The sequence below is a fragment of the Artemia sp. Qi Xiang Cuo genome, chromosome 2, assembly GCF_049724085.1.
Source record: "Artemia sp. Qi Xiang Cuo chromosome 2, ASM4972408v1, whole genome shotgun sequence".
In the NCBI taxonomy this organism is placed as follows: domain Eukaryota; kingdom Metazoa; phylum Arthropoda; class Branchiopoda; order Anostraca; family Artemiidae; genus Artemia; species Artemia sp. Qi Xiang Cuo.
The window spans coordinates 84,277,019-84,300,921 of record NC_142795.1 but is presented as its reverse complement, the minus strand read 5'-3'; the positions used below and the strand labels follow the sequence as shown (position 1 = coordinate 84,300,921).

The 23,903-nt window shown below is 34.1% G+C and overlaps 1 protein-coding gene across 2 annotated transcripts in view; it reads right to left on the bottom strand.

The window, feature by feature from the left end:
• Positions 1–23,903, bottom strand: part of Grip84 (Gamma-tubulin ring protein 84) — a 94,162-nt gene that overhangs the window by 9,203 nt on the left and 61,056 nt on the right. The window contains exons 9-13 of one of the 2 annotated variants that reach the window (XM_089103626.1): positions 21,966–22,219; positions 20,037–20,211; positions 16,701–16,875; positions 10,463–10,606; positions 8,871–8,954 (exon numbers count right to left, since the gene is read on the bottom strand). In XM_089103626.1, coding sequence (XP_088959752.1) covers positions 8,871–8,954; positions 10,463–10,606; positions 16,701–16,875; positions 20,037–20,211; positions 21,966–22,219 — 832 coding nt within the window. The remainder of the gene's footprint in view (positions 1–8,870; positions 8,955–10,462; positions 10,607–16,700; positions 16,876–20,036; positions 20,212–21,965; positions 22,220–23,903) is intronic. The other variant, XM_089103631.1, reaches the window with a different exon arrangement.

Here is a 23,903-nt window from a genome sequence, read left to right as displayed (position 1 = left end):
TCAGTATAAAGCTGCAATTGTACACATTTTAAGCTTTTTTTCATCAAAAATCTAACTAGGCAACTAAAAATCGACAACAGATCAAGACTGTCGACAAGAATTTAGAACTCAAGACATTCAATGAACCCTGTTAATGAAACCTCTCAGCCAATGAGCTGGAACTATCCGTAACCCGGAAGTTATTTTTTTATTTTGTATGAATATAGTTTGTTTTAATCGTAATATTTTTGTTTATCTGCTGATGACGATCACTTATGTATATAGTCGAAATATCCAGAACCATTTCGATCTGTTTTTCACTGTCTAATAAAATGACTTATCCCAATTTGAACTTTTATTTGTTCGTCATAGAAGGGCAGTGTTTTCTTTAAAAAATAATACCTACGTCGTATATACGGGGATGATAGACCAAGCAAGTGTACAACTGTAAATTCAACATTATTTCATTTACAATTGGAAGAAGAAGAAGACTGTGCCACCTTCATTAAAAATTCAACTTACATTTCGGCAATATTAAAGACTTTAAATGAACCCTCTCAGCCAAAGAACCAAAAACTTTCTGTGACCAGGAAGTAATTATTTTTTCTGTATAAATACAGTTTGTTTTAATTTTAATACTTTAGTTTATCTGCTGATGACGATCACTGGTGTATCTGGTCGAACTGTTCAGGACTTTTTTGTTTTTCACTGTCTTATAAACTGACACATCCCTATTTGAAATTTTATTTAATGGACCTCAACACGAGACTTAACATCCTTTCCTGCCTGGTGTTGTCAATGGACAACGTTCAACTTTGAATAATGGAGCAAATATGAAAGTAATTTCAATATCTACATTTAGACTTAGTCACTTTAAGCCAATTCTCTTCCTTTTGACTTGATTTGGTGAAAGAAAAATATTTATTATTCTAATTAGAATGACCACACCTTTTCCTAAAATTTAGTTGTCTAAATTTGCTCCACTTACAACTCACACCAAAACGGTTGTTTAGGGATGATTAAGATGTATTTGTACTTATCCAAATACAGAAGTAACAAGCTATTGCTTCGATTTCATTTCACCCCAAAATTGTCACGCAGATCGAAACTACGAGACTTGAAACTAGGGGGCGTCAATTGACAAGAGAAGGTCGGAAAGGGTTAATCACGGTTATTCCGCTAATAAACAAATATCCATCGATTCGGAGGTACATAGATTCCTATATAAATATGACAGTAACTTTTACTTTCAGTAAATATCAGACACATGAACATCTTAACAGTCAACTTGATTACATCCCAAATAGATGCCACGAAGTAAAAGAACAACTTGGAAGTTGAGAATAAGAAAGAAAGCACAATTGAAAGCAGGATTTCATGCATAAAACAGTTGAACTATATTTTATAGTGGGATTGAGTATTTCTGTGCAACTCAGCCCCATTCAAATCAACCCCAGGTAATTTCACCCCTAGTGCAACCCAACCCTCAATTTACTCCATCTTCATGTAACTCAGCCCCAGTTTGACCCAACCCTGTCTGACTCTACCCTATTCACCTCAACTCTCATCAAATCAACAATATAACTAGAAAATGTAATTCAGTCCGTTTTATCAGAAGTGATCGAAACATTTCAAATAAAACATGTTTTATTTATTGGTTAATTCTTATGTAAGTTTTTTATTTATTTATTTAATGCTGCTTCAATGCAAACTATTACTCCCCCCTCTAAAAAACCAATTTATCCTTTTGTTTTATATATTTGAAGATTAGCGAAAATTGTAATGCCCAGGGCCCGTACATACTTGAATCTCATAGTTGCAGCAATAGCTACAATCTAGTACAGGGAAAACTATGACCCATAGTAGCCAAAACCAAAAAAACGTGTTAAAAACACTCTTCAGAGAAATTTGCCATTAATGGTGATTCAGGAATGATAGCTATTACTAGTTTCATCTTAATAATAAGTTTTATTGTATAAACAATGTTATAGAAATGAGAGGCAACACTATAGCGTTGCCTATAGCAAAGACCATAAGGCTCCTATGTTGTTTTTTTTCCCCAGAGGCACTTCATATGGAAGGGGTTGTCGTATAAACTGCGGAGGGGGCTCATTCGATTGGAAATTTGAAGTTATAGTGCCCCTTTTAAGAGTCAAAAGTGATCGGAGGGCAACTAGCCCCCACGCCCTCTTTTTCACCAAATGTATCTGATAAAATTTTTGAGATAGTTATTTTGTTAAAAATAGTTCAAAGATCAGATAATAAAAATTCCAAGGTCGAGACAAAACCCAGAGCCCGAGGGCAGGAATTGTAAGTTATGCCCTGGAGGCATATATTGTTCTTATGGAAGGGGTGCTCTGAGGGTGAACTATTAGAAAATAGTTCAAAGATCAGGCATGCCCGACTCCAACCCCCACTAAAGAAAACTTATTAACGATATTTAATTCCAAAACTCATGGAAGCTGACCCTTGGCCCTCCATGGTCTGATCTCCCTCTCTCCGAAAAAACTTATCAACAATAAATCATGGGAGTTGACCCCTGGTCCTTCCTCCCTGCCCCCCTCCCCCCAAAAAACAACAAAAACACACACACACAAAAAACAGCAATATTAATAAAAATTATTAAATATTAATAAAAATTATTAGGGATATAATACATATTATATCCCTTATATAATAACAAAAATTATATAAGGGAGCTGGCCCTTGATCCTCCCTCCATGGCTGATCTCTTCCCGCCTCCAAAAACAACTTATCAACTATATTTTATTCCAAAAATCAAGGTAAGTGATCCCTGGTCCTTCCTCCATGGCCCGACCCCCCCCCCCCAAACAAAAAAAATTATCGACGATGTTTTATTTCAAAAATTATGAGAACTCACATCTGGCCCTCTAAGGCCCGAGACCCCCCCCCCCCCAAAAAAAAACAAAACAAACTTATTAACGATATTCTATTCCAAAACTTATGGGAGCTGATCCCTGGCCCTCCATAGCCCGATCCCCCTCCTCCTGAATAAATTTATCAATAATAAATAATGGGAGCTAACCCTTGGTCCTCCCTCCCTGGCTTTTCATTTTCTTTTTTGAAAGAGGGTTCAGTTAAATAGGGCTGAGTTGCATGGAGTTTTGGTTAAATGGGGTTGAGCTAAACGGAAGTTCAGTTGAACGAGGGTTAAGCTAAATGGGGTTGAGTTGCACGGGTTCAGTTAGTTGGGGTTGAGTTGCACGAGGGTTCAATTACACACAAACCGTATAAACGACCTTACAGTTGGCATATTTGCGCTAGACTAGGCTATCACGGAACTCCCGTATCCTTGTCCTTATTCTTTTTTGACGTGTTCTACCTGAAGTTCATCGGCGTAAAATTTGATTCAGTTTTTACTACTTCTGTAAATTCTTCTTCGGTTTACATCCGTGACATAAATCACGAATATCAGCTAAAAAATATAATGTTCGGAACCCTTTGCCGCTTTCAACTCAAGGACTGATAAGCTTCGGCGAAGTGTAAGATGTGCTTATGACTTATGTGCTGCTTATGCTTATGCCTTATTATGGTTGTTTATCTCACTGGGAATGCCACCGATTTCTTTTGACTGTATTTAGGCCCGTTTTTTAGCACTAAGATCTTACATCTAATATCTTACCATCTTTCTGCAAAGCTTATCGTTTTTTAACTCATCTTTGTTCTAAGATCTTACGGCTCACTGATGTTAGCAGAAAGTGTGAAGACCGCCACTGTTCTGCCATATAGAACAATGATGAGAGAACTTTGATGATCTACTCATCATCGTTCTCATGATGTCATCACGACGATGCCATCATATACTCATCACGTTTGGATAAAAACGACAAAAGATGTAAGATCTTAGTTAAAAGATTTCACATTTAAGCGTTTTCTTACAAAAGATTTAAGATCTTAGCACATTGATGAGAGAAAAAACGGCCCTTGTTTCTCTATGTTCATTTGCGCATTTATTTTGTGGAAAGTTCATCCATTCGTTCACATAAACCGGGAGATTTCTACATGAATTATTCCAAAAATTTTTGAACCTCGATAATAAAATATCCCAGAAACACTTAAAAATGGCAATGGTACATGTAGTTAAATAATAGATTACAAGCGTGAAACTTTGTTGAAACAAAAAAACAAAAAAACAAAAAGACTTCAATAAAAGTCAATGTATATGCCAGCGCTGTTGTCAATGGCTAATATTTGTAAGTAGTCAGAGGCCAAAAACCTTTTGACCAACAGTTCTGCATGCATAGGCGCATTGCCTTAATGAAGGATCCCCGATTGGTTTTTCCACATGTCAGGTCTTTTTTCACGCATGCGTTCACAAAAAGTGATCAAAATATTCTGTGAAGTAAGTTTGGCTTACAGTTTGACTTTCAGGCACCAATCGAAGGTATATGATCCCTCGGATGACAACTCCATGTCTCCTCCCAATCCGACATGGATGACAACTCCAACTCCATGTCGAAAAAAAAACTCCATGTCTGCGAGTTCTAAAGCATTGCTCCAGAATAAGAATATGAAACAAATATTTTATTTCATCGCGAATGCTTCAAATCGACTGATACATTTAAAAGCATCAAAGAATTATTTTGAAGAATTATATATTGATGATTATAAAAAAATGAGTAGCCAGTTTGAATAAATTTGCAGGGCAGCGTGGGAAACATAAATAAAGAGAGAAATTCCCCACTGATGATGCCTTTAGACTCTCGAATAATCATGACTTTAAAATTTCGACTTTTTCGTCCGTGTTTGTTTTGCCTTGGTGAGCTTAGGTTTCGTAATTACATTTTCTAAAAAAGGTACTTCAATATTTTATTAGAATTCCAGTACAGATGATTATTCAAACTTCCCCTTGATCAGCAGCATCGAACTTCAGTGCCACTTAGTTTAGGTTGAAATTGTCGTGTAAAACTTGCCGAACAGTTTCGTTGTCAATGTTCTACTTAACTCACTAGCTCCGCTTATACACAAATGATGATTATCTTGAATAACCGTATCAACCTTTTCAACGGTTTCATCAGTTGTTGCTGTTGTGGCCGACCAATACGTGGATCATATGTAACATCCTCTCTCTCCTCTTTAAACCTTTTAACCCACCCGAAAACTTGAGTTCATGATAAACCTCTTGTTACCATATAGTGTCTGCAACAAATTTAATATGTTTCTGATTTTCCAGAAATTTTACAATAAATTTTAAATCAACAAGTTGCTCCAGACTAACACTAAGCATTTTCCCGACTGAGGGCAAACACATAGCACCCTTCAAACGACTGCTGTGGGCAAACTAAATGCTGCGCAACCATCAAATGGCGGATTGGGCAGAAAATTCACGTGGAATAAATATTCTGGACTACAAAAATCATTCCGGTTATTTTTCGCCACACTACGGACATACATGTATATATACGCATATGTTATTATTATTTATTGGCAATTTGAAAACTTTTCTGGTAATTACTTATTAGAGTTAATTTTGGTATAATTTTTGACAAGCATGAAGTCTTTCGTTGATTATTCACTTCATGAAGGTCCTTGGTATAATCCAGTTTTAAATAGTCTATGTAGCTCACCCTCAAATCCCAAAGAGATTTGAATTATTTTGTAATCATGGCATGTTTTGGTGACCATTTACTTTGCATAATCTAGTTTTAAAAACTTTGTGCTAAACCCGTAAATCACCAAGATATTTGAATTATTTTAGTAATCATGAGGTCTTTTAATAATTATTTTTTGAATATTTTTGGTATTATTTTAGATTATTATAAACCTTTTGGATGATTATTTACTTCATGGAAGTTCTTTGTGTAATCTTGTTCTTAATAGTTTCTGTGCCTAACCCTTAAATCTTGTCCTATGGCGGCGCAATGGGTTTGATATCAGATTGATAAAGCAACACCCTGAGTTCGAACCCAGCTGTAGGAACACAGAGCCGTCACAAGAAACTCAGTAGTCAAGAAAGGTCGTTAATCCGATGCAATACAACCCTCAAATCTTGTCCTATAATGGCGCAATGGGTTTGATATCAAATTGATAATGCAGCACTCTGAGTTGGAACCCAGCTGTAGGAACACACTGCAGAGCCGTCGCAAGGACCTTAGTAGTCAAGAAAGGTCATTAGTCCGATGCAATTCAACCTCAAAGAGGATAATTGATTTGATATTGTACATATATATATATATATATATATATATATATATATATATATATATATATATATATATATATATATATATATATATATATATATATATATATATATATATATATATATATATATATATATATATATATATACCATCCCTGGGGGAAAAAATGATATAATTTTTGCTCTTTGAACGTATATAAATGTAACATATCTCAAATGAAGTTTTTCTGGCTTTAATGCAATTCCTCTTTCCTGTTTGTCCTTCACCAACGCCAAATTAACTTTTTTCCGTTCCAGGGTGGTTAAGAAATTCAGACGTGAATTCATTTTCTCCTTCCTGTGCATCTTTGCAGACGCTAAAATAGTACTACTTTATTGTAGGCTGAAAAATCAGCAATTAAATTGATGTAAGTAATTCTGGCATGAAACCAAATCCTACTTCCTGTTTATCCTTCACAGACTCACCCACGCGTTCCTTCACTTCATTGTTATTTTTCTTCTAAACAGTACATTTCGTTGTGCAACGTTTTCCTTTGCAATTCAATATGTTTTATGCTGTTTCCTGTTTTTTTTTTTTTTTTTTTTTTTTTTTTTTTTTTGTGAGAGTAATTACCTAAGACCTTAGTTCCGTCTGTGCCTCCAGAGGCACCCAGGGTATGCAGTAAGAGCCGCCAACCTTCCCCCAGGTTTGCTGCTGCAGTGATGTCCTCCCATTCTGGAGAATCGAGGTGTGCAAGTTGCGTAAATCCCTCTGGTAGGTCATGTGCAGTGTATTTCTGGGTCTTCCCCACCTACGATTTCCAGGTTTTCGCCAGCGTAATGCGGCTTTTGGGAATCTATGGTAGTCCGGCAACCTCTAGTAACCGATATCACCAGAGTCAGAAAGTGGAGATATTTGGGACACGTCCTACGAGAGTACACACACACACACACATCCACGGCGCAATATCAGGACTGTATGGTGGGTGGTCTAAAACTTCCCAGCCAAAACTGTCCAACAAATTGCGGGTCTGACAGGCAGTGTGAGGTCTTGCATTGTCATGAAGAAGGCCAATTCCCTTTGCCCGCATGCTAATTTTTTTTTTTTTTTTTTTTTAATCTTTCTGCGGAGCCTTCTGAGGGTTAGGCAGTAGTCCTTTGCATTGATAGTGGTTCCTCGTTACATGAAGTCGACCAAAAAAACACTATGCCTATTCCAAAACGCGGACGCCATAATTTTGTGCTGGGAGAGAGTCTGTTCAGCCTTCAGATTTTCAGGGGAGTGTGTTTGTTTTCATTCCATGTTCTGTTGCTCCGATTTGGGCGTCATAAGCGAAACCCATGTTTCGGCTCCAGTTCAACTCAGTGGCAACCGTTAAAAAGATGACGACGATGTAAAAACAGCAGTGAAGTCTTGGTTATTGGAGCCGGCGGCAAGTTTTATGAAGAGTTTACTTTTAAATTAGTTAATAGGTATGATCAGGGCCGTCACGTATGGGGAGGGGGGAGGAGGGGTATGCCCCCCAATGTTTTTGGTTACTCAATAGAAAATGCCACAATTTTTCAGATGCCGCTAAAATTCTTTGTTCAGTTCAATAAAGATCACAAGAATACTGGCATTTCATCTACAGAAATTTTGAACTTGGCCGGTAAACACAACAGTTTTATCAACTCCTGCCATGATTTTATGGATGGTGCTACAATTTTCCATTTCCTTAAATAAACAGCATTAAAATAGTAACAAGTTATGTACCAAAATCTCAATTTCTGTTGGTAAATGCAGCGGTTTTACCGACTTCTGCAGTGATTTTACATATTGTATTTGAAACAGACATTATTTTAATTATTGACAAAAACATTTGGTCAAAATATCCAGCCAGTCGGTAAAATCTCTAGCCCCCCCCCAAACATTTTGGCTAGTAACGACACTGGGTATGATCAATGTTTGAAAAAACTTAGTAACTATGCCGAAAAATAGAGTTAAGTATTTACTTTCTGAAAATAAAATTTACTTTTTTGAAATAATCTTTCGTTGTGTACTTATGTTCAAACGGACCTTAATTAAAAATATGCTATTCTGGTTAATTCGACCTGATGTTGACAAGATTACGATATATGTTTTCTAAAGCATTAACTACTTTTTTGACGGAAACGACACTGATTTAACAACAGCGAAAGAGGATTCTTTTTTCATTCATGTACATAATTTCACAACATTTAAGCAGACAAGCGACTGAATTAGATAATATAATGCGGCCAAATGAATCACATCTACTACATCAAGTAACTTAAAAAATAAAATAAATGGAATTTTCTGGTCTCTGGCGATGCTGACCAAATATCCCAAGCATCCCCTTTGTGAATTTATTGAAGCGCAAAGATCTTATGGATGTCAAAATTTTCTTTGAATTTCTTTCAACACGTTAAATAGTAAACAACTAGTCATATATTATTTTTTATTTATTTTATATATTAATTTGTTTATAAATTTAGCGTTAAGCAAACTGCTTGTCGCTAAACTGCTTAGGCTTTTTCCTAAGTTTTTTTCAAAAAAGAAATATAAAATTTGTGGAAACTTTGTATCGGTCAAATTCGATCTTGTCAAAAAAAAAAAAAAACTGTCGACAGAAAATTAGATTTACTAAAAGGACAACGATTAATTTCGAAAACATCCCAAAGGAAGTGGCGTCAAAAACTGAAAAGAAAGCTTAGGGGTAAGCAGGTTTTATGCATCTAGGCTAGGAAATACCTCGTCATATTCATCAAAAGATGGCGGCTGGGATTTCAGGATTTTGTAGCTGAATTCAGCATCTATCTGGTAGCGACTCGTTCGCTATAATTAAAATCAAAGATCTATCTTTACTTTAAGACGGAAATTAAATACTGTGACACAGAAAGTAAACTTAAATAGTATTGAGAGCTTTTAGCTAGTTCTAATCCGTAAAACCTCTAACGCAATTCTTCTACTCCAGATTTAAGTCAATCCAAATGTTAATTAGGTTAATACCTGCATATACATAAATTAAACATTTTTCTATTACATTTTTCATCGGATTAAAGATGTAAATCTTGTCAGTTTTAAATCGATTTAAAGAACTCAAATTTGTTTTGAATATAAAATTATGATAAATTTAAATAGATAATTCGATAAAATAAATTAAATTACTAAATTTAAGTCTTAATTCGCAAACTGAAATTTTACTTAGAATTCAGCCAATTTGGACTTCTGCGCAATTATAAAATGCAAGAGAAATGCAAATAAAAATGCAAACTGCAATTGCAAAATAACTTTAGTGCTTCAAGGGCACACATCCATTGCAACAATAGAAAAAGGGCCACCGACATAGCTCATGCAATCAAAGCTATTTCAAAAAATTTTCTCTGTAAATTTAACCTGTGACTCTACCAAGTAATGCCAAAAAATGAAAACATACAAAAATAATATTTCCTTTTTTTGCGTGAAAACAGTAGCAATACCAATCCGAAACATAATTTCGGCCACATATTAACCTGAACTGAATATTAACCTCTGGTACACTTTCTCTTGAAAGAATATCTTAGTTAGTAGAATCGACTTCTAAGGAAATCCAAGATATTTATTTTCAATCTTTTCCTTGTATTAATAATTCTTGAGATACTCACAGACGGAATAGGGGGATGACAACCCTTCTTAGACACCAACGTCATATTTGCAATAGCCCTGGATATGGTATTGAAGCGAAAAGAAACCAAAAAAGAAAAGTTTTTCCAAGTGACAGTAAAGAGTGATATTGAAACTTAAAACAATCAGGGATTATTCGGTATGGGAGGCCCCCTCAACCTCTCGCTCTTTATACTAGTCCGACTGATTTCTACAATGCTTTGAGAGTGAAAGGTCTAGGGGACAAAGGAATAGGGACAAAAATATTTTTCTCAGCGGCTCAGTAATAGGGGGGGGCTTATTGATGCGCATTTGCTTTTAACAATAAAACTATCCGATAAGATGATATGAAGGGCAATCGGCAAGTAATAAACCTTCAACTAATAGCAGCATTTGTGACAAAATGGCAATATTGTCACAAAACAAAACGTTTTCAGTAAAGCATTAGTAAACCTTAAGCGTACAAAGGGGGGAGTTAAGGAGGGGGAGAGTTGCTTTTGAATGATTTTAGCCTATTTTTAGGTGATTAATTTATTACCGCCTCATTTCTTCGTATCTTCTTATTTCTATTTGATGTAAAGGCAGTGTAGCATTTGTCGTTACAAATAAAACGATTCTTTTTTTTTATACATAATCCCTCAAAAATAGGAATAGTTGTTGGGAAAAAAAAATTAATAAAAGCGTTCAGGAATAAAACTTACAATCATGAAGGTGGAGAACTGTTCACAGACATTCAAAAGTTTCGTCAACGTAGCAAGGACTTCTGTGAATATGACCATCCCGTCAGACAGGATTCTGCTTAACAAATCAGTGTGCTTCTGTAGGACGTCATCAACATTTGTTGCCTGAAAGCAGTAGCCTTTTTTACGAAATCGCATTTTGGATGAAACAAAATAAGAGAAGGAACAAAAATTCACGGTGAAGATAAGAATAAAATTAAAGTTTTCCAACATTTTTCAACATAAATTTTTTTTTTTTTAATCTTTGTAGAAAAATCCTTGATCGAACTGGAAAAAAAAATTGTTGGGGACACACCGTTCTTCACTACTCTCAAAGTAGTTTTAACTTGTTTTAACAAATAAGTTCTAACTTACTTACGAAAGCAGAAAACAAAAATAAAAAGGAAAATCAGAGATAAGGTACATTTCTCAAGACAATGCATTAACAAAAATTGAAGCTTCTTCATTTATTCAAATATTTCCTTAAGAGGAGAGAGGAAGAGTGAAACTTAATAAAGATTTTTAACAGAAATTTCTGTTGAAGACTGGAAATACAACTAAACAGTTTTCGCTTATCAAAACGCCATATGGCAGTGGTTCAAGTCCCAATCAACAAAAGTGCAAAATTTAATATTTTCCCGAGAAGTATGATCATGGATACGTCTTTGCTTTTTTTCACATCGAACTCGAATCGGGTGATCGCATCGAACTTAGGTTTTAAATGGCTGTTTTTGCTTCCTTTTGTTATAACACATACGTGTACATTATTAAAGAAATTAAAACAAAAAAAACTGAAGTCCTTAAAAAAAAAAAAAAAAAAGAAAAAAAAGGGTGATAGCACATATTTTAACCCACAGCTATCATTGTGAAATCATGGAATATTCCAAAGTCTGATCCAGTTGAAACATCTGAGTCTATATTTAAAAAACAAAAACAAAAAGCGATTCAAATCCTGTACTATTGGATACAAATTCTTATCCAAGGATAATTTCACTGACGGTAAAAGACTAACCAGTTTTTGTCTAGTTATCCATTAAGTAAGGAAATCGAAATATAGGAATCTACTAATCATTATTCAGACGTTGAAAACCCTTTTGTGGATCATTTTGATTCCATATCTACCATTGTACCAATTGTATACATACCACGTTCATTCGATACAGTCTACGACTGCATGCTTGTCACAAAATCGCAAGTTTCACAGGGAATAAATTTAAGTGTGACTGTGAGTGAATGTAATGATATTATTAGGCAGCTAGGACAAAAAATCAGGTTCGAGATATAGGCCATCAGGGACGCATCCATAGCCCCATATCTTACGCACAAATTTTGGACAAGGGATTCAAATTGCTCTACCTCAGGAACATTTCGGATAACTTTGATTTTTTTTTTTTTTGACAGATATTAATCTTCTTAATAAAATATCATTCCCTATTTGTAATTGCGTATACAAGGCCAGGGTTTTTTTTTGACAGAGGGGCTTTTTTTTGACAGATAATAATCTTCTTAATTAAATATCATTCCCTATTTGTAATTGCGTATACAAGGACAGGGGCTGCAAAATGGGACGTTTTCTTTCTGGTTCAACTGAACCAGGATCAGTTGATAAGAATTCTACCGGATGCACATTTTAACATTGTGGGCTAGAAAAAACCTTCAAGGAACCGTATACCTCTACATCTACATCAACATCGTATGGCATCTACATCTATGACGTTCTTCTGCAGTCTCCGAGTGAAGCTACAAAATATAAAAATAATAGGGAAGGTATGGAACGAAAAGAAATCACATATAGTTAACATGCTGATATACGAGTTGAAGCTCCATTATTTATCAGAGACAATATACAGAACAACTTGAAGAAGATGAAGGTAATGGTCCAAAAATCTAAATTCCACTGAAAACAGAAGACAGAAGAAATAGTGATTATTTATTTCCAGGTCAAGGTGCTGTATCTTTGCATTTGCGGCACAGAATAAATGCGCCTCAAGGAGAAATAGAACTTGTCTGCAGGAAAATGAACAAAATTAAGCACAAATTGTTCTTAACTAAGTTAATTAAGTACAACTATTAGTTAATCAAGTCAATCCTTATATTAATTTAATAACTAATTAAGTGAATAATAAATTAAGTAGCAGTAAAATTAAAAATAAAATTAAGTAATAAGTAAATTTAGTAAATAAAATAAGTTAATAATGAAGCCAATTAAGTACTTAATTAATTAAGTACAAAATTAAGAACAAATGCACAAATTCCGAAAAAGTGAACAAATTAAGCTTTACAGCTTGCAGCATGAGACATAGTCACATCCAGCTCGTCTATCTTGGAAAGAAAAAATCATCTCTTGGAAAGGAAATCATTCTTGGAAAAGACAAATCAAATTTGCTCTGTTGATAAAAATGAACTCTTGTCATTTTTAGCAAGGAGGAATCACAAAAGCGAGATAACTTAGTGAGATGCTTATAAAGAAAAATCGAGAAAACAATTTTCGTGTGCTCCAGTAATTTTATGCGGATAATGAATTGGCTTATAAAGAATAGAATTCAGTTATGATTGCTTGGTACTTCAATTGCCAATTGTCAGTTTGATTAAAATTGTTGAATAAACAGCATTATAAACGCAAATTCGTTTGATACATCTTTATTTTATGTTCTTTGTATTTTGGTTTTTATCCTAATTTTATCTGTTTGACGAGTCATATTTTATTCTTTATTTCTAGCTGCAGTGAATCTGGGAACTTGAATACAAAAGATAGCGTTATATTATGTTCGTGATGGCTGAAAAAAAAGGAAATTCAATGTACTCAGTACTTCCACTTCTACCAATTTTTAAGATTTCTCGTGAATTCTGAACCATTCTCTCGACTAAAAATGAGGATACGAAAACTATTTTCGGTAGAAAACCGATGGCTCCAGTGTTGAAAGCCATCTAACGTTCTCTATCGAACATCGCCGAGCTTTTAGATTGTTTGAAAACAAAAGTGGAATGTCGTACACACTTCAGCTATTTCAAACATCTTTAAACAAAAGTTTTGAGCAAAGGAACAAATTTGGGACAAACCTTAACTGTTACTAAATTGTACTTCGTTGAGAATTAAAATTTCTTAATTGAAAAATTTCAACATAAAAGAAATCGGGTTTCATTTAAATTGGCAAAAAGTTAAGTTCTTTAAATCGAATTGTTACGTGATTTAACAAAATTATTCATTAAACAATTAATAAAATTAATACCAGTAAATAAACTAACTTTTAAGAGAGATTAAACAATATTCTGCAAATTATAACCGGATTCATCTCGAATTGGCTTGTAATCTTAACAAGGTGATTCAGTCAATGTTGATGAATCACCAAACCAACTAGATCTCCTTCTAGTTGGTTTGGTGATTCATTAACATCGACTGAATCACCTTGTTGATTGAAGAATTCCACCTTGTTGGTGGAACTCCACAATTTATAAATTGTGGAGTTCCCCAGGGATCACCCCTAGGCCCACTTTTGTTTTCTATTTATATAAATGATTTGTCAAGTGCAGTTGATGGGTTGTATACTATTATTAAACCTCCTCTAGAGGCACTTAAACCTAGTAAAGCCCTAGTTATGTTTGCTGACGACACGAATTTAACAGTATGTGGTAGGACTGAGAATGAATTGATGTCGCAATTACGAGAAGGTTTTAAGAATATAGAAAGGTGGATGAGAAGTAATAGGTTAAAACTTAATTGTAATAAGTCTAGTTTATTGATATATAGCAGATCTCCAAGTTATTACCCATGGGTGAATAATTTAAGTAATGGTACATCAATGATTCCACGAAAGAGGAGTGTTAGATATTTGGGGATTATTATTGATGAAACTTTAAGTTTTGTAGATCATATTGATTGTGTGTCTATGAAACTTGCACGTAATGTTGGAATTATGCGTAAACTGAAGAATTTTCTCCCAACTAGTATATTAAGATTATTGTATTTTTCAATTGTACATCCATATCTATTATATTGTTCTTCAGTATGGTCGTCTACTTTTGGAACGCATCTTCTGCCCCTGCGTGTACTACAAAATTCGGCAATAAGGCTTTTGATTGGTAAGGATAATAGAGGATCATCTGTTCGTAATGAGTTTATGACGCTGAAGATTCTACCGGTATCGGGTCTTTTAAATTTTATAAAACACAGTTCATGTTTAAGTATCTTTATGGTAGTGTTCCTGTTTGTTTTAAGGGAATGTTTGTGAGTGGGGGTGATGTTCATGAGCATGGAACTAGAAATTTGGAAGAATTTCGAAGACCGATTCCGCAAGCGACAAGATCATTTTTTTCTATCCGTCATGCCGGTCCGAGTGCTTGGAATAGTTTACCAGTGGAACTTAAATGTGTGGATGACCTGCTGCTGTTCAGTAGTTTATTGAGATCGTATTGTTTAGTAATTTATTATTTTTAATTAATTTGCTAAAAAGGGGGGGGGGGGTTCGTGAGTATTTTAGGGTGGCTCTGTATATGGTGTTAGTATTAGTTTGTGAGTTGTAGGGCAGAACTTGTAGTTGGATTAATATTAACTGAAAAGAGTTATTATTTTGGATCTTATTGTGTTATTATGATTTTCTATGTGTCTAGAAGGGATTACCCCCGCACAAGCTTGCTTCTGGGGGTATTTTGTTTGTTTGTTTTTTATGTATATAGTAAAATAAATCCCAGTTATAAATTGAAAAAATTGAATTGAAATTGAAGAGCATCAAAGTGAATATGTGTATTTATGCATTGTTGTTTTTTGTGAGGGTCCTATATAAAATTTTTTTTTCATTTGTCTGTTTTAATTACGCTTTGGGTTTTCGAGCTTACAATTATGGATAGGTACTGCACAGATATTAAAGATTGCGCATTATTTACATCCCCGGTTGTTAATGTGAAAAAACAAAAAAAAACAACAGAAAGTTCATCCTAAAACGTACTTTTAGTAACAACTGCAATCATTGTATTGAGCAAATATTTAACAAAAATTATTAATAATTTAAAAATAGTTAAATATAAATAATTCAAATTATTATAAATAAATTGTGATTAAATAATTTAAAAATATTTAAAAATTATATTGAGCAAATATGTTTATGAAGTTACACAGTATCTATAGAGTATTGTATGGTACTGCACTGTCTATATTCCCAGACACGGTTTATAAGAGTTCATTGTTGATTTTTTTTATAGATATTTTTGTTTTGTGGCCACACATATATCTGTATAACCACAAGCATAATAAGTGGCATAAATTACATTCGAGATGGCTGATAGAAGGAATTTTTTCTTAGACATTTGGTTTTTTCAGACATTTTTGCTTTGGGTCCACACATATATCTATATTACCAAAAGGATATGAATGGCATAACTTACATTCCAGATGGCTGATAGAAAAAGACTTTTTTCAACATTTGATTTTTTCTGACATTTTTGTTTTGTGGCTACACATATATCTGTGTTACCACAAGCATAATGAGTGGCATAAATTACATTCTAGATGGCTGATAGAAAGAATTTTTTCTTAGACATTTGATTTTTTTTTTAGACATTTTTGTTTTGGGTCCACACATATAGCTATATTACCAAAAGGATAATGAACGGCATAACGTACATTCCAGATGGCTGATAGAAAGAAACTTTTTTCAACATTTGACTTTTTCTGACATTTTTGTTTTGTGGCCACACATATATCTGTGTTACCACAAGCATAATGAGTGGCATAAATTACATTCTAGATGGCTGATAGAAAGAATTTTTTCTTAGACATTTGATTTTTTTTTTAGACATTTTTGTTTTGGGTCCACACATATAGCTATATTACCAAAAGGATAATGAATGGCAAAACTTACATGCCAGATGGCTGATAGAAAGAAACTTTTTTCAACATTTGACTTTTTCTGACATTTTTGTTTTGTGGCCACACATAAATATCTGTATTATTAATTTTTTTTTTTAGATTGGATAGATTTATTTTCATCTAAAATTACAATAATAATACTACAATCTACAAATCCCCGTCAAGGCTCCATGGCTTGTAGGAGGGGGATTATGAAACAAATCTCATAACATTAAACTATTAAACATTTAAAAATATAAATGTAAAGCATTTGCTCATAAAAATGGAGAAAAAAAAATAAACATAAGGAAAAAGAATTCATTAAATAAATTTATGACAAATGTAATTACCAAAAGGATAATAAATGCCATAACTTACATTCGAGATGGCTGATAGAAACGAATTCCAATGCACTTCAATTACTTCAAGCGTAATATAGTACTCCAAATTTTGAACAAAACTTAACATTCTCTGTCGCAATGCAAAGGCAGCAGTGTATGCTTGTGATGTTGACTGAGAAAAATTCCTTACGAACTTATTCACCACCCATACTCTAGGACGAATACATAAATCTATTATTGCCAAACAGATAATTTCAATAAATAAAAAAATAACAAATTCATATAATACTGAAATAAATCCTTACTTACTTATTCGCCATCCAAAGTCCGGGATGAATAGGTAAACCTACTGTTGTCTTATGGATAATTCCAATATATTCCATAAAAATTAAATTCATATAACACTTTGATAAATCCTTAAAAACTTATTCTCTACTCTGACTATAGAAAGAACAAATAAACCCGTTAGTGTCTAACAGATAATTTTACTAAATAAACAATAAACTCATATAATAATAAAATAAATCCTTATGCGCTTATTAATCACCGAGATTCTAGGACGAAACAGATATACATATTATTATCTAAAAGATAACTCCAATAAATAAATTCTTACGAACCTACCAACTCTAGGAGAAATAGGGGAATCTGCTGTTTTCAAATTGACGAAAACAGCGACGAGCTCTGCAAATTCATTGATGAATCTCCTAACCTTGATTTTGTTGTTACTGGTGACGCTGTTATAAAAGCTATTTCCCAACTTAAAAAGAAAGCGTCTTGTGAGATAGATAAGGTGAGCACTCTACACATCATTAATGGAAGTTATCTATTGGTGCGTCACCTCAGCCATCTCATGCAAATGATATTTGCTACAGGTATTGTTCCATCCTAGTTCTGCATTGGTGATCTGACTCCGATTCCCAAAAAAGGGAAATCTGAGCTGCAATGTTCCTCTTTCCGTCCCATCACCGTATCTACTACGACATGCAAACTTTTCGAGCTTCTTTTTCTTGATGAGTTAAGACAGAAATGTTACGTTCCCCCATATCAGTTCGGTTTTGAGGCTAATCTTGGCTGTTCTCATGCTCTTACAGCAGTTTTTACTGCCCTCGCCGACGCGGAATCTTCGGGAGAAAGTATGATCCTCGCCGGACATGACGTTAGACGTGCGTTCAATTCCGTAATTCATCCTTCCATGCTTCTTCATATGGCAAGGCGAGGCGTAGACCCATCAGTTGTCCGTGTTCTCAGGGATTTATATAGGAATCTAAAAGTGCGTTTAAAACTTCCATCCCGTTTTTCCCTGCAGTCGGCTCTTCATCCTTCCCTATATAATTGCATTAATTCTCGTGTGAGGCCAAATTCTTCAATTCCCTCGAATATGCTTGTGAATCCCCAGTAACCCATCCTCGTTAAGAAAGGGACTAGACAGGGAGCTATCACTTCCCCAACCCTGTTCAATAATAGTGTCCTGGAAGCGCAGGCAAAGTGTCTTCCTTCATGCATTTTTGGGAGAATCGATATGTCTCTTATTTGTTATGCTGATGACATCCTGAATCTCAGCCGTAAGATCCAGCGGATTGAGCAGAATTTCAAAATCCTCAAAAATGAATATTCAAAAATAGGTCTGTCTTTTAATCCTGAGAAATCCGAAGTAATCCTTTTCAATGGGCGAAATCCCTCTACTTCTCTTATAAATATGGATGGTTCTCTTGTTAAACCCTCAGACCATATTACATACCTGGGCCTCCCAATTGGCACATCTATAGGCCACACACGTCGTTTGCTGATTTCTCACATTGAGCGTAAAATTAGCATTTCTTACACTGTAATTGTAAAAAGCAAACTACGTTTCACCCGTTATATTCTAGCATCCATTTACAACTCCACAGCCCTATCCTCATCTGATTTACATTGCTCCTTTTTGGAGATCCTTTACAGTTACAGATAAAAAGCACCTACAATCAATCTTCTTCAGATTTGCTAAATATCTTCTACATTTGCCCCCTTGGACAAGAAACCGTAAAATTATTCATTTGTATAAGCTATCTGACCCTAATATTATCATTGATAAATCTCTATCCCGTTTTCAAAGTAAGTTTAATCATCCATGGTCAACAATTTGTTCACAATATTTTTTTTTATATTAATGTAATGCACATAGTCACTGTTCGTATTAATGTAATGAAGAGTTTTCTTTTGTCATGTGTTTGAATTTTCAATGTGTGTTTGTGTCCTTCTTTTTCTTCTTTTTTTTTTCTTTTTTCTTTTTTGTTTTCTTTAGTGATTACTCCGTCTACTGTACCTTTTGTACCTTTTTTTTGACGGGCAATAAATGAATAATAATAATAATAATAATAATTGACAAATCCAATATATACACAATCATTAAATTAATGAAATCCTTAAATAAGTCCTTACTATATCAACGAAGGTAAAACACAGGTAAATATAGATAAGTATACATATAGGCAATATAGCTAAAAATGAGTAAAAAATAAGAATGTAAAAATCTAGAACATAGGCAAAATATATATAATAGTTAATCTAGGTAAAAGTACATAGATAAAGAAATAAGAAGGTAAAAATATAGGTAAAGGAAGAAAATCATACGTGACGAATTTACCATAAACAGCTTGATACATACCCGGTGGTTTCATTCAATACTACGCGGGCGATGAATAGGAACTACCCCACCCGGAAGTCAACTACTTTCTTTTGCCCTATAGCTAATACTAATTTAACTTAAAAGTTGGCAACCCAAGCTGACTTTTTTTTTTTTTCAGCATTCTATTAAAAAGAAGTGCTAAAAGAGATAAATATATGGATAAAGATAAATATATAGAGATAAAGAGATACAATATATAGAGACTGCATAATATAAAGATAAATATATATATATATATAAGAAAAAAGAAAAAGAAAAAAAGAACAGAAATGTTCCGTTTCTTGGTTATTCTCAGGTTGGGACAGAGGAATATATTCCAGGAATGGACAGATGCGGGCACATATTTGAAAATTAATAAAAAAGACGATTTACACTTAAGTTCATAAGACTTTATAGTGAAATCATAAATTTTTTATTTATTTTTCTTTTTTTTGGGGGGGATTTGAGGGGGAATGGTATGGCAGTTATCGTAAACGTTGAGCTTCAGAAGAATGGGAGGGCATAGGCTTGAGGAATCATCCCTCTCTATGTGTATGCCTTGTTACTCTTTTCTGCGATTATTTTATTTCATGATAACTAAGGATACTTCATTCCACTTTGAAGGGAATTCAAATATTTTGATCTATATAAACAGGGAGAATTCTGGTCATATTTTTAGTCATTTTGAGAATTTTGTTCATATAAAACTGAACGGCAAATTCATACCTGCAAAGCAGTGTTTCAACATATTTGATGAAGAATAAATGTCTAAATATCATTTGATAGCACATGATAGCACTTCTGTTAAGAATCAAAGAAACTGGCCACTCCACTGAATAATTGAAAGTAAAAGACTGAAATCCAGTCAACGTCAAACGATCCACTGGATTATGCTGATAAACTGAAAGTAAAGAAAACCTACATATTAAACAGAGCATGAAAAACCACAGTGACAAACCACTGAGAACCAAAACAAAGGAAGAAAGCGAGAAAAGCAACAAAAAAGAAGAGAAAAACACAAAAACTAAAAAGAAAACTAACAAGCAGCCACTCTTCACTGACTACCTGCCGAAGGAAACTGACAAGCAGCCGTCCTTCACTGAATACCCGCCGAAAACCAGAACAGAAGAAGAAAAAGAGGAAAGCAAAAAAAAATAAGAAAAGAGAAAAACACTAACAGTAAAAAGGAAACTAACAAGCAGCCGCTCTTCACTGATTACCTCCCAAAAACCGAAACGAAGGGGGGAAGAGGGAAATGTAACAAAAAAACAAGGGAAAAACACGAAGACTAAGAAGGAAACTGACAAGCAGCCGTCGTTCACTGACTACCCACCGAAAACCAGAACAAAGGGAGAAAGCGAGAAAAGGAAAAAAAAGAAAAAAAAGAAGAAAAAACACAAACAATAAAAAGTGAAATGACAAGCAGCCGTCTTACTACCAGCCAAAAACTAGAACGAAGGGAGAAAGAGAGAAAAAACAAAAGAAAAATACAAACACTAAAAAAGAAACTGATAAGCACCCGTCCTTCACTGACTAACTGCCGAGAACCAGAACAAAGGAAGAAAGCGAAAAAAAAAACAAAAAAAACATAAACACTAAAAATGAAAATGACAAGCAGCCGCCCTTCACTGTCTGCCCACCAAAAACCAGAATGAAGAAAGAAATAGAGAAAAACAACAACAAAACAGAAATTCTGAAAGTAAACATTACTTTCATAGAATCAGTCTCATTTTTCAGAAGCTATGCTACTTCCTAATGACAAAAATTTTAATCGACTTATTTTGTAGAATAAACACAATTTTCTGTTTCGACTTCCGGCTCACTTGCGTATTTCAATAAAAATCGAAAAACAATAAAAATGCACCCTCTCCTAATTTTTACGAATTGACACCATTGATTAAGACAGTGTCATGAGGTGTAAGGCTATATGCTCCAACCTCAGTGACTGATTGTAGCGGAGTTTTGCATTAAATTAAATCTTACATTTATATAGTTCTACTGGAAGGAATATTTTGATCTTGCTACTTGTAGGATCTTGAGCTATAAGGGTGCTTAAGAAATTACCAATTATTTTATTGAATTTAGAATCAATATAAAATGTGGTGATCACTTTGAATACCCAGAGGACTGAGTGAGTTTTGAAGCAAGCTACTTTATGTAACCAAAATGTACAAACCCGAAAATTTATTACTTTCCTGGTTTTTCCTCCAATTTTTTAGAAAAAAGACTAAGAATTTTGGAATTTTCTGACATTACACCAAAACTCAAACATTGATAAAATTTTCACAGAACTTTTCAAATAAAATAAACTATTATTCATGAGAAAATGGAAGTTAAAGTGAAGAAACTGTATATCGAAAAGAAAATACAGTTTTCGTTTTAAGTTTCAGTAGAATTGCGTTCACCAAGTTAATCCTTAAACAAATATAAACACTCTGTCTCTCTTGTTCATTTTTTGATCAGCAGTGAAATTCTCACAAATCCTGAATAACTAATAAGTGACAAATGAAGTGTTAATTATAAATTAAGGCTAAAATTTTAATTTAATACTATAAGACGCCTTAATCTACAACTTCGCTTGTTTTCATCAAAATATAGAAAATTACATCAAATAATTAATATTTTTGTAAAAATAATTAATATTAACCGAAATACCTTGATCAAGTGAAGATCCAGCATTGGCTATTTTATTAATTTGCGTCTGGAGATCAAAGGTAAGTAACGCAATTCTTAGGTCATCTTTGTACGGATCAGCATTCGCTGAGGAAGTTCTTAGAGCCAACTCCAAAAGAGGCTCCAGGCGTATTAAGACAATGTCATCAGCGTTTTTCAGAAGCTCAGATTCAGTCAGTTCTTGAAACTGCAACAGAAAGTCACCAGCCTCCATAAAAAAATACTGCTTCATTGATCTAGTAAGAAAAAGAATTTAATAAAAACGAGTTAATCTAAATATAATAAATCAATGGAAACACATAAAGGTAAGTATGATATGTTAATGTAGGGTATGTATGTAAGGGGGCTTGAAATTTTGCGTTTGGGGGAGGGGTAAAATATTTGTCTCCAGTCTTCACAAAGTTTTTTTTTACACCTATTGTCCGAATAATTTATTATGTTTTCAATAATTTAACTATGACTATAATAATTGTAATAACTATGTAATGTATGATATGTTAATGTATGTATGATATGTTAATGTATGGTATGTATGTAAGGGGGTTTGAAATTTCGTGCTTGGCGGAGGGGTAAAATATTTGTCTCCAGTCTTCACAAAGTTTTTGTTTTACACCTATTGTCCGAATAATTTATTATGTTTTCAATAATTTAACTATGACTATAATAATTGTAATAACTATGTAATGTATGATATGTTATGTTAATGTAATGTATGTATGATACGTTAATAAGTGCAATGTAGTAATTAAGCGTAAAATAATTGCGAATTTTAAAAATAAAAAAAGACATGTTCAATTTATTCTATAAAAAAGGGGAAAGAACAACAACAGCAAAAATGTTCAATTTTGCAGGGAAATACATCTATATTAAAAACAGAAGTTTTTTTTCAAACGAAAATAAATAGCAAATAATAAGGCTTAAGAAGACAAAAATTTCCTATACATGATTGAACTACCACCCCCTAAAACCCTGATCTCTATACTAAAGCTCAACTGATGCGTTATAAAGACATGATAAATATATTCAAGAATTTTAATATCCTGTTCAGATTTTGGATAGGATTCTCATGATATTTATGGCGAAGTTGAATATCACCACAAAATACTTAGAAATGATAATCATCTATGAAAAAAGTGCATCCTTTAAGAGGTGTTTGGGAAGAAGGGGAGGGGTCCTCTGGTTATAATTTATAAATCTTTCAAGTCTGGGAGGTTGTTTATTTGACGAATTATGTGCTTGTGATATGCACCCAGCACTTCCTCTGTCGCATAAGAAAGCATATAAATATAATTATTTATTTCGAAATCAAAACATTTCTACAATAAAAGGGATCGGTCTTCCTCTCAGTGCGCCTTACTGCCCATTCAATCCTAACGTATTCCTATGAGCAATTGAGGTTAGGGAGCGAATTTCACCTCCAAGTATAACTTGGCACTCAGACAAAACTTAGGAAACTACTGCTATTACCACTAACAACTCACTGCGGCACCAAGCCACCTGAGGCCAACACAATTACGCACGCTCCTCCTCCATCCCAATCAATTACAAGCGTTCCTCTTTACACCCTCCCAGGAAGTTCCCATTTCCCCTAAATCTTTCCTTACGACATTCTCCCACCCCATTCGGGGACGACCTGTTTCCGTTTGGCCCTAGACCGTTGGCTGACAAGGAAAACCTTTGGCAATCTGTCATCCTTCCTCCACAGAACGTGCCCAAGCCATCTCAACCTTTCTCTCATTATAGCCCCAGAAAGGGGGATTGAACCACATTTTTCGTAAAGCATACTGCTTGAGATACGTTCAGTCGGTCGGGTACCAAAAACGATCCGTAGACAATTTCCCAGGAAAACATCTAGGAAATCCTCTTCCGTTTTTCGGATCGCCCACGCTTCATAACCATACCAGGCCACTGTAATTATTG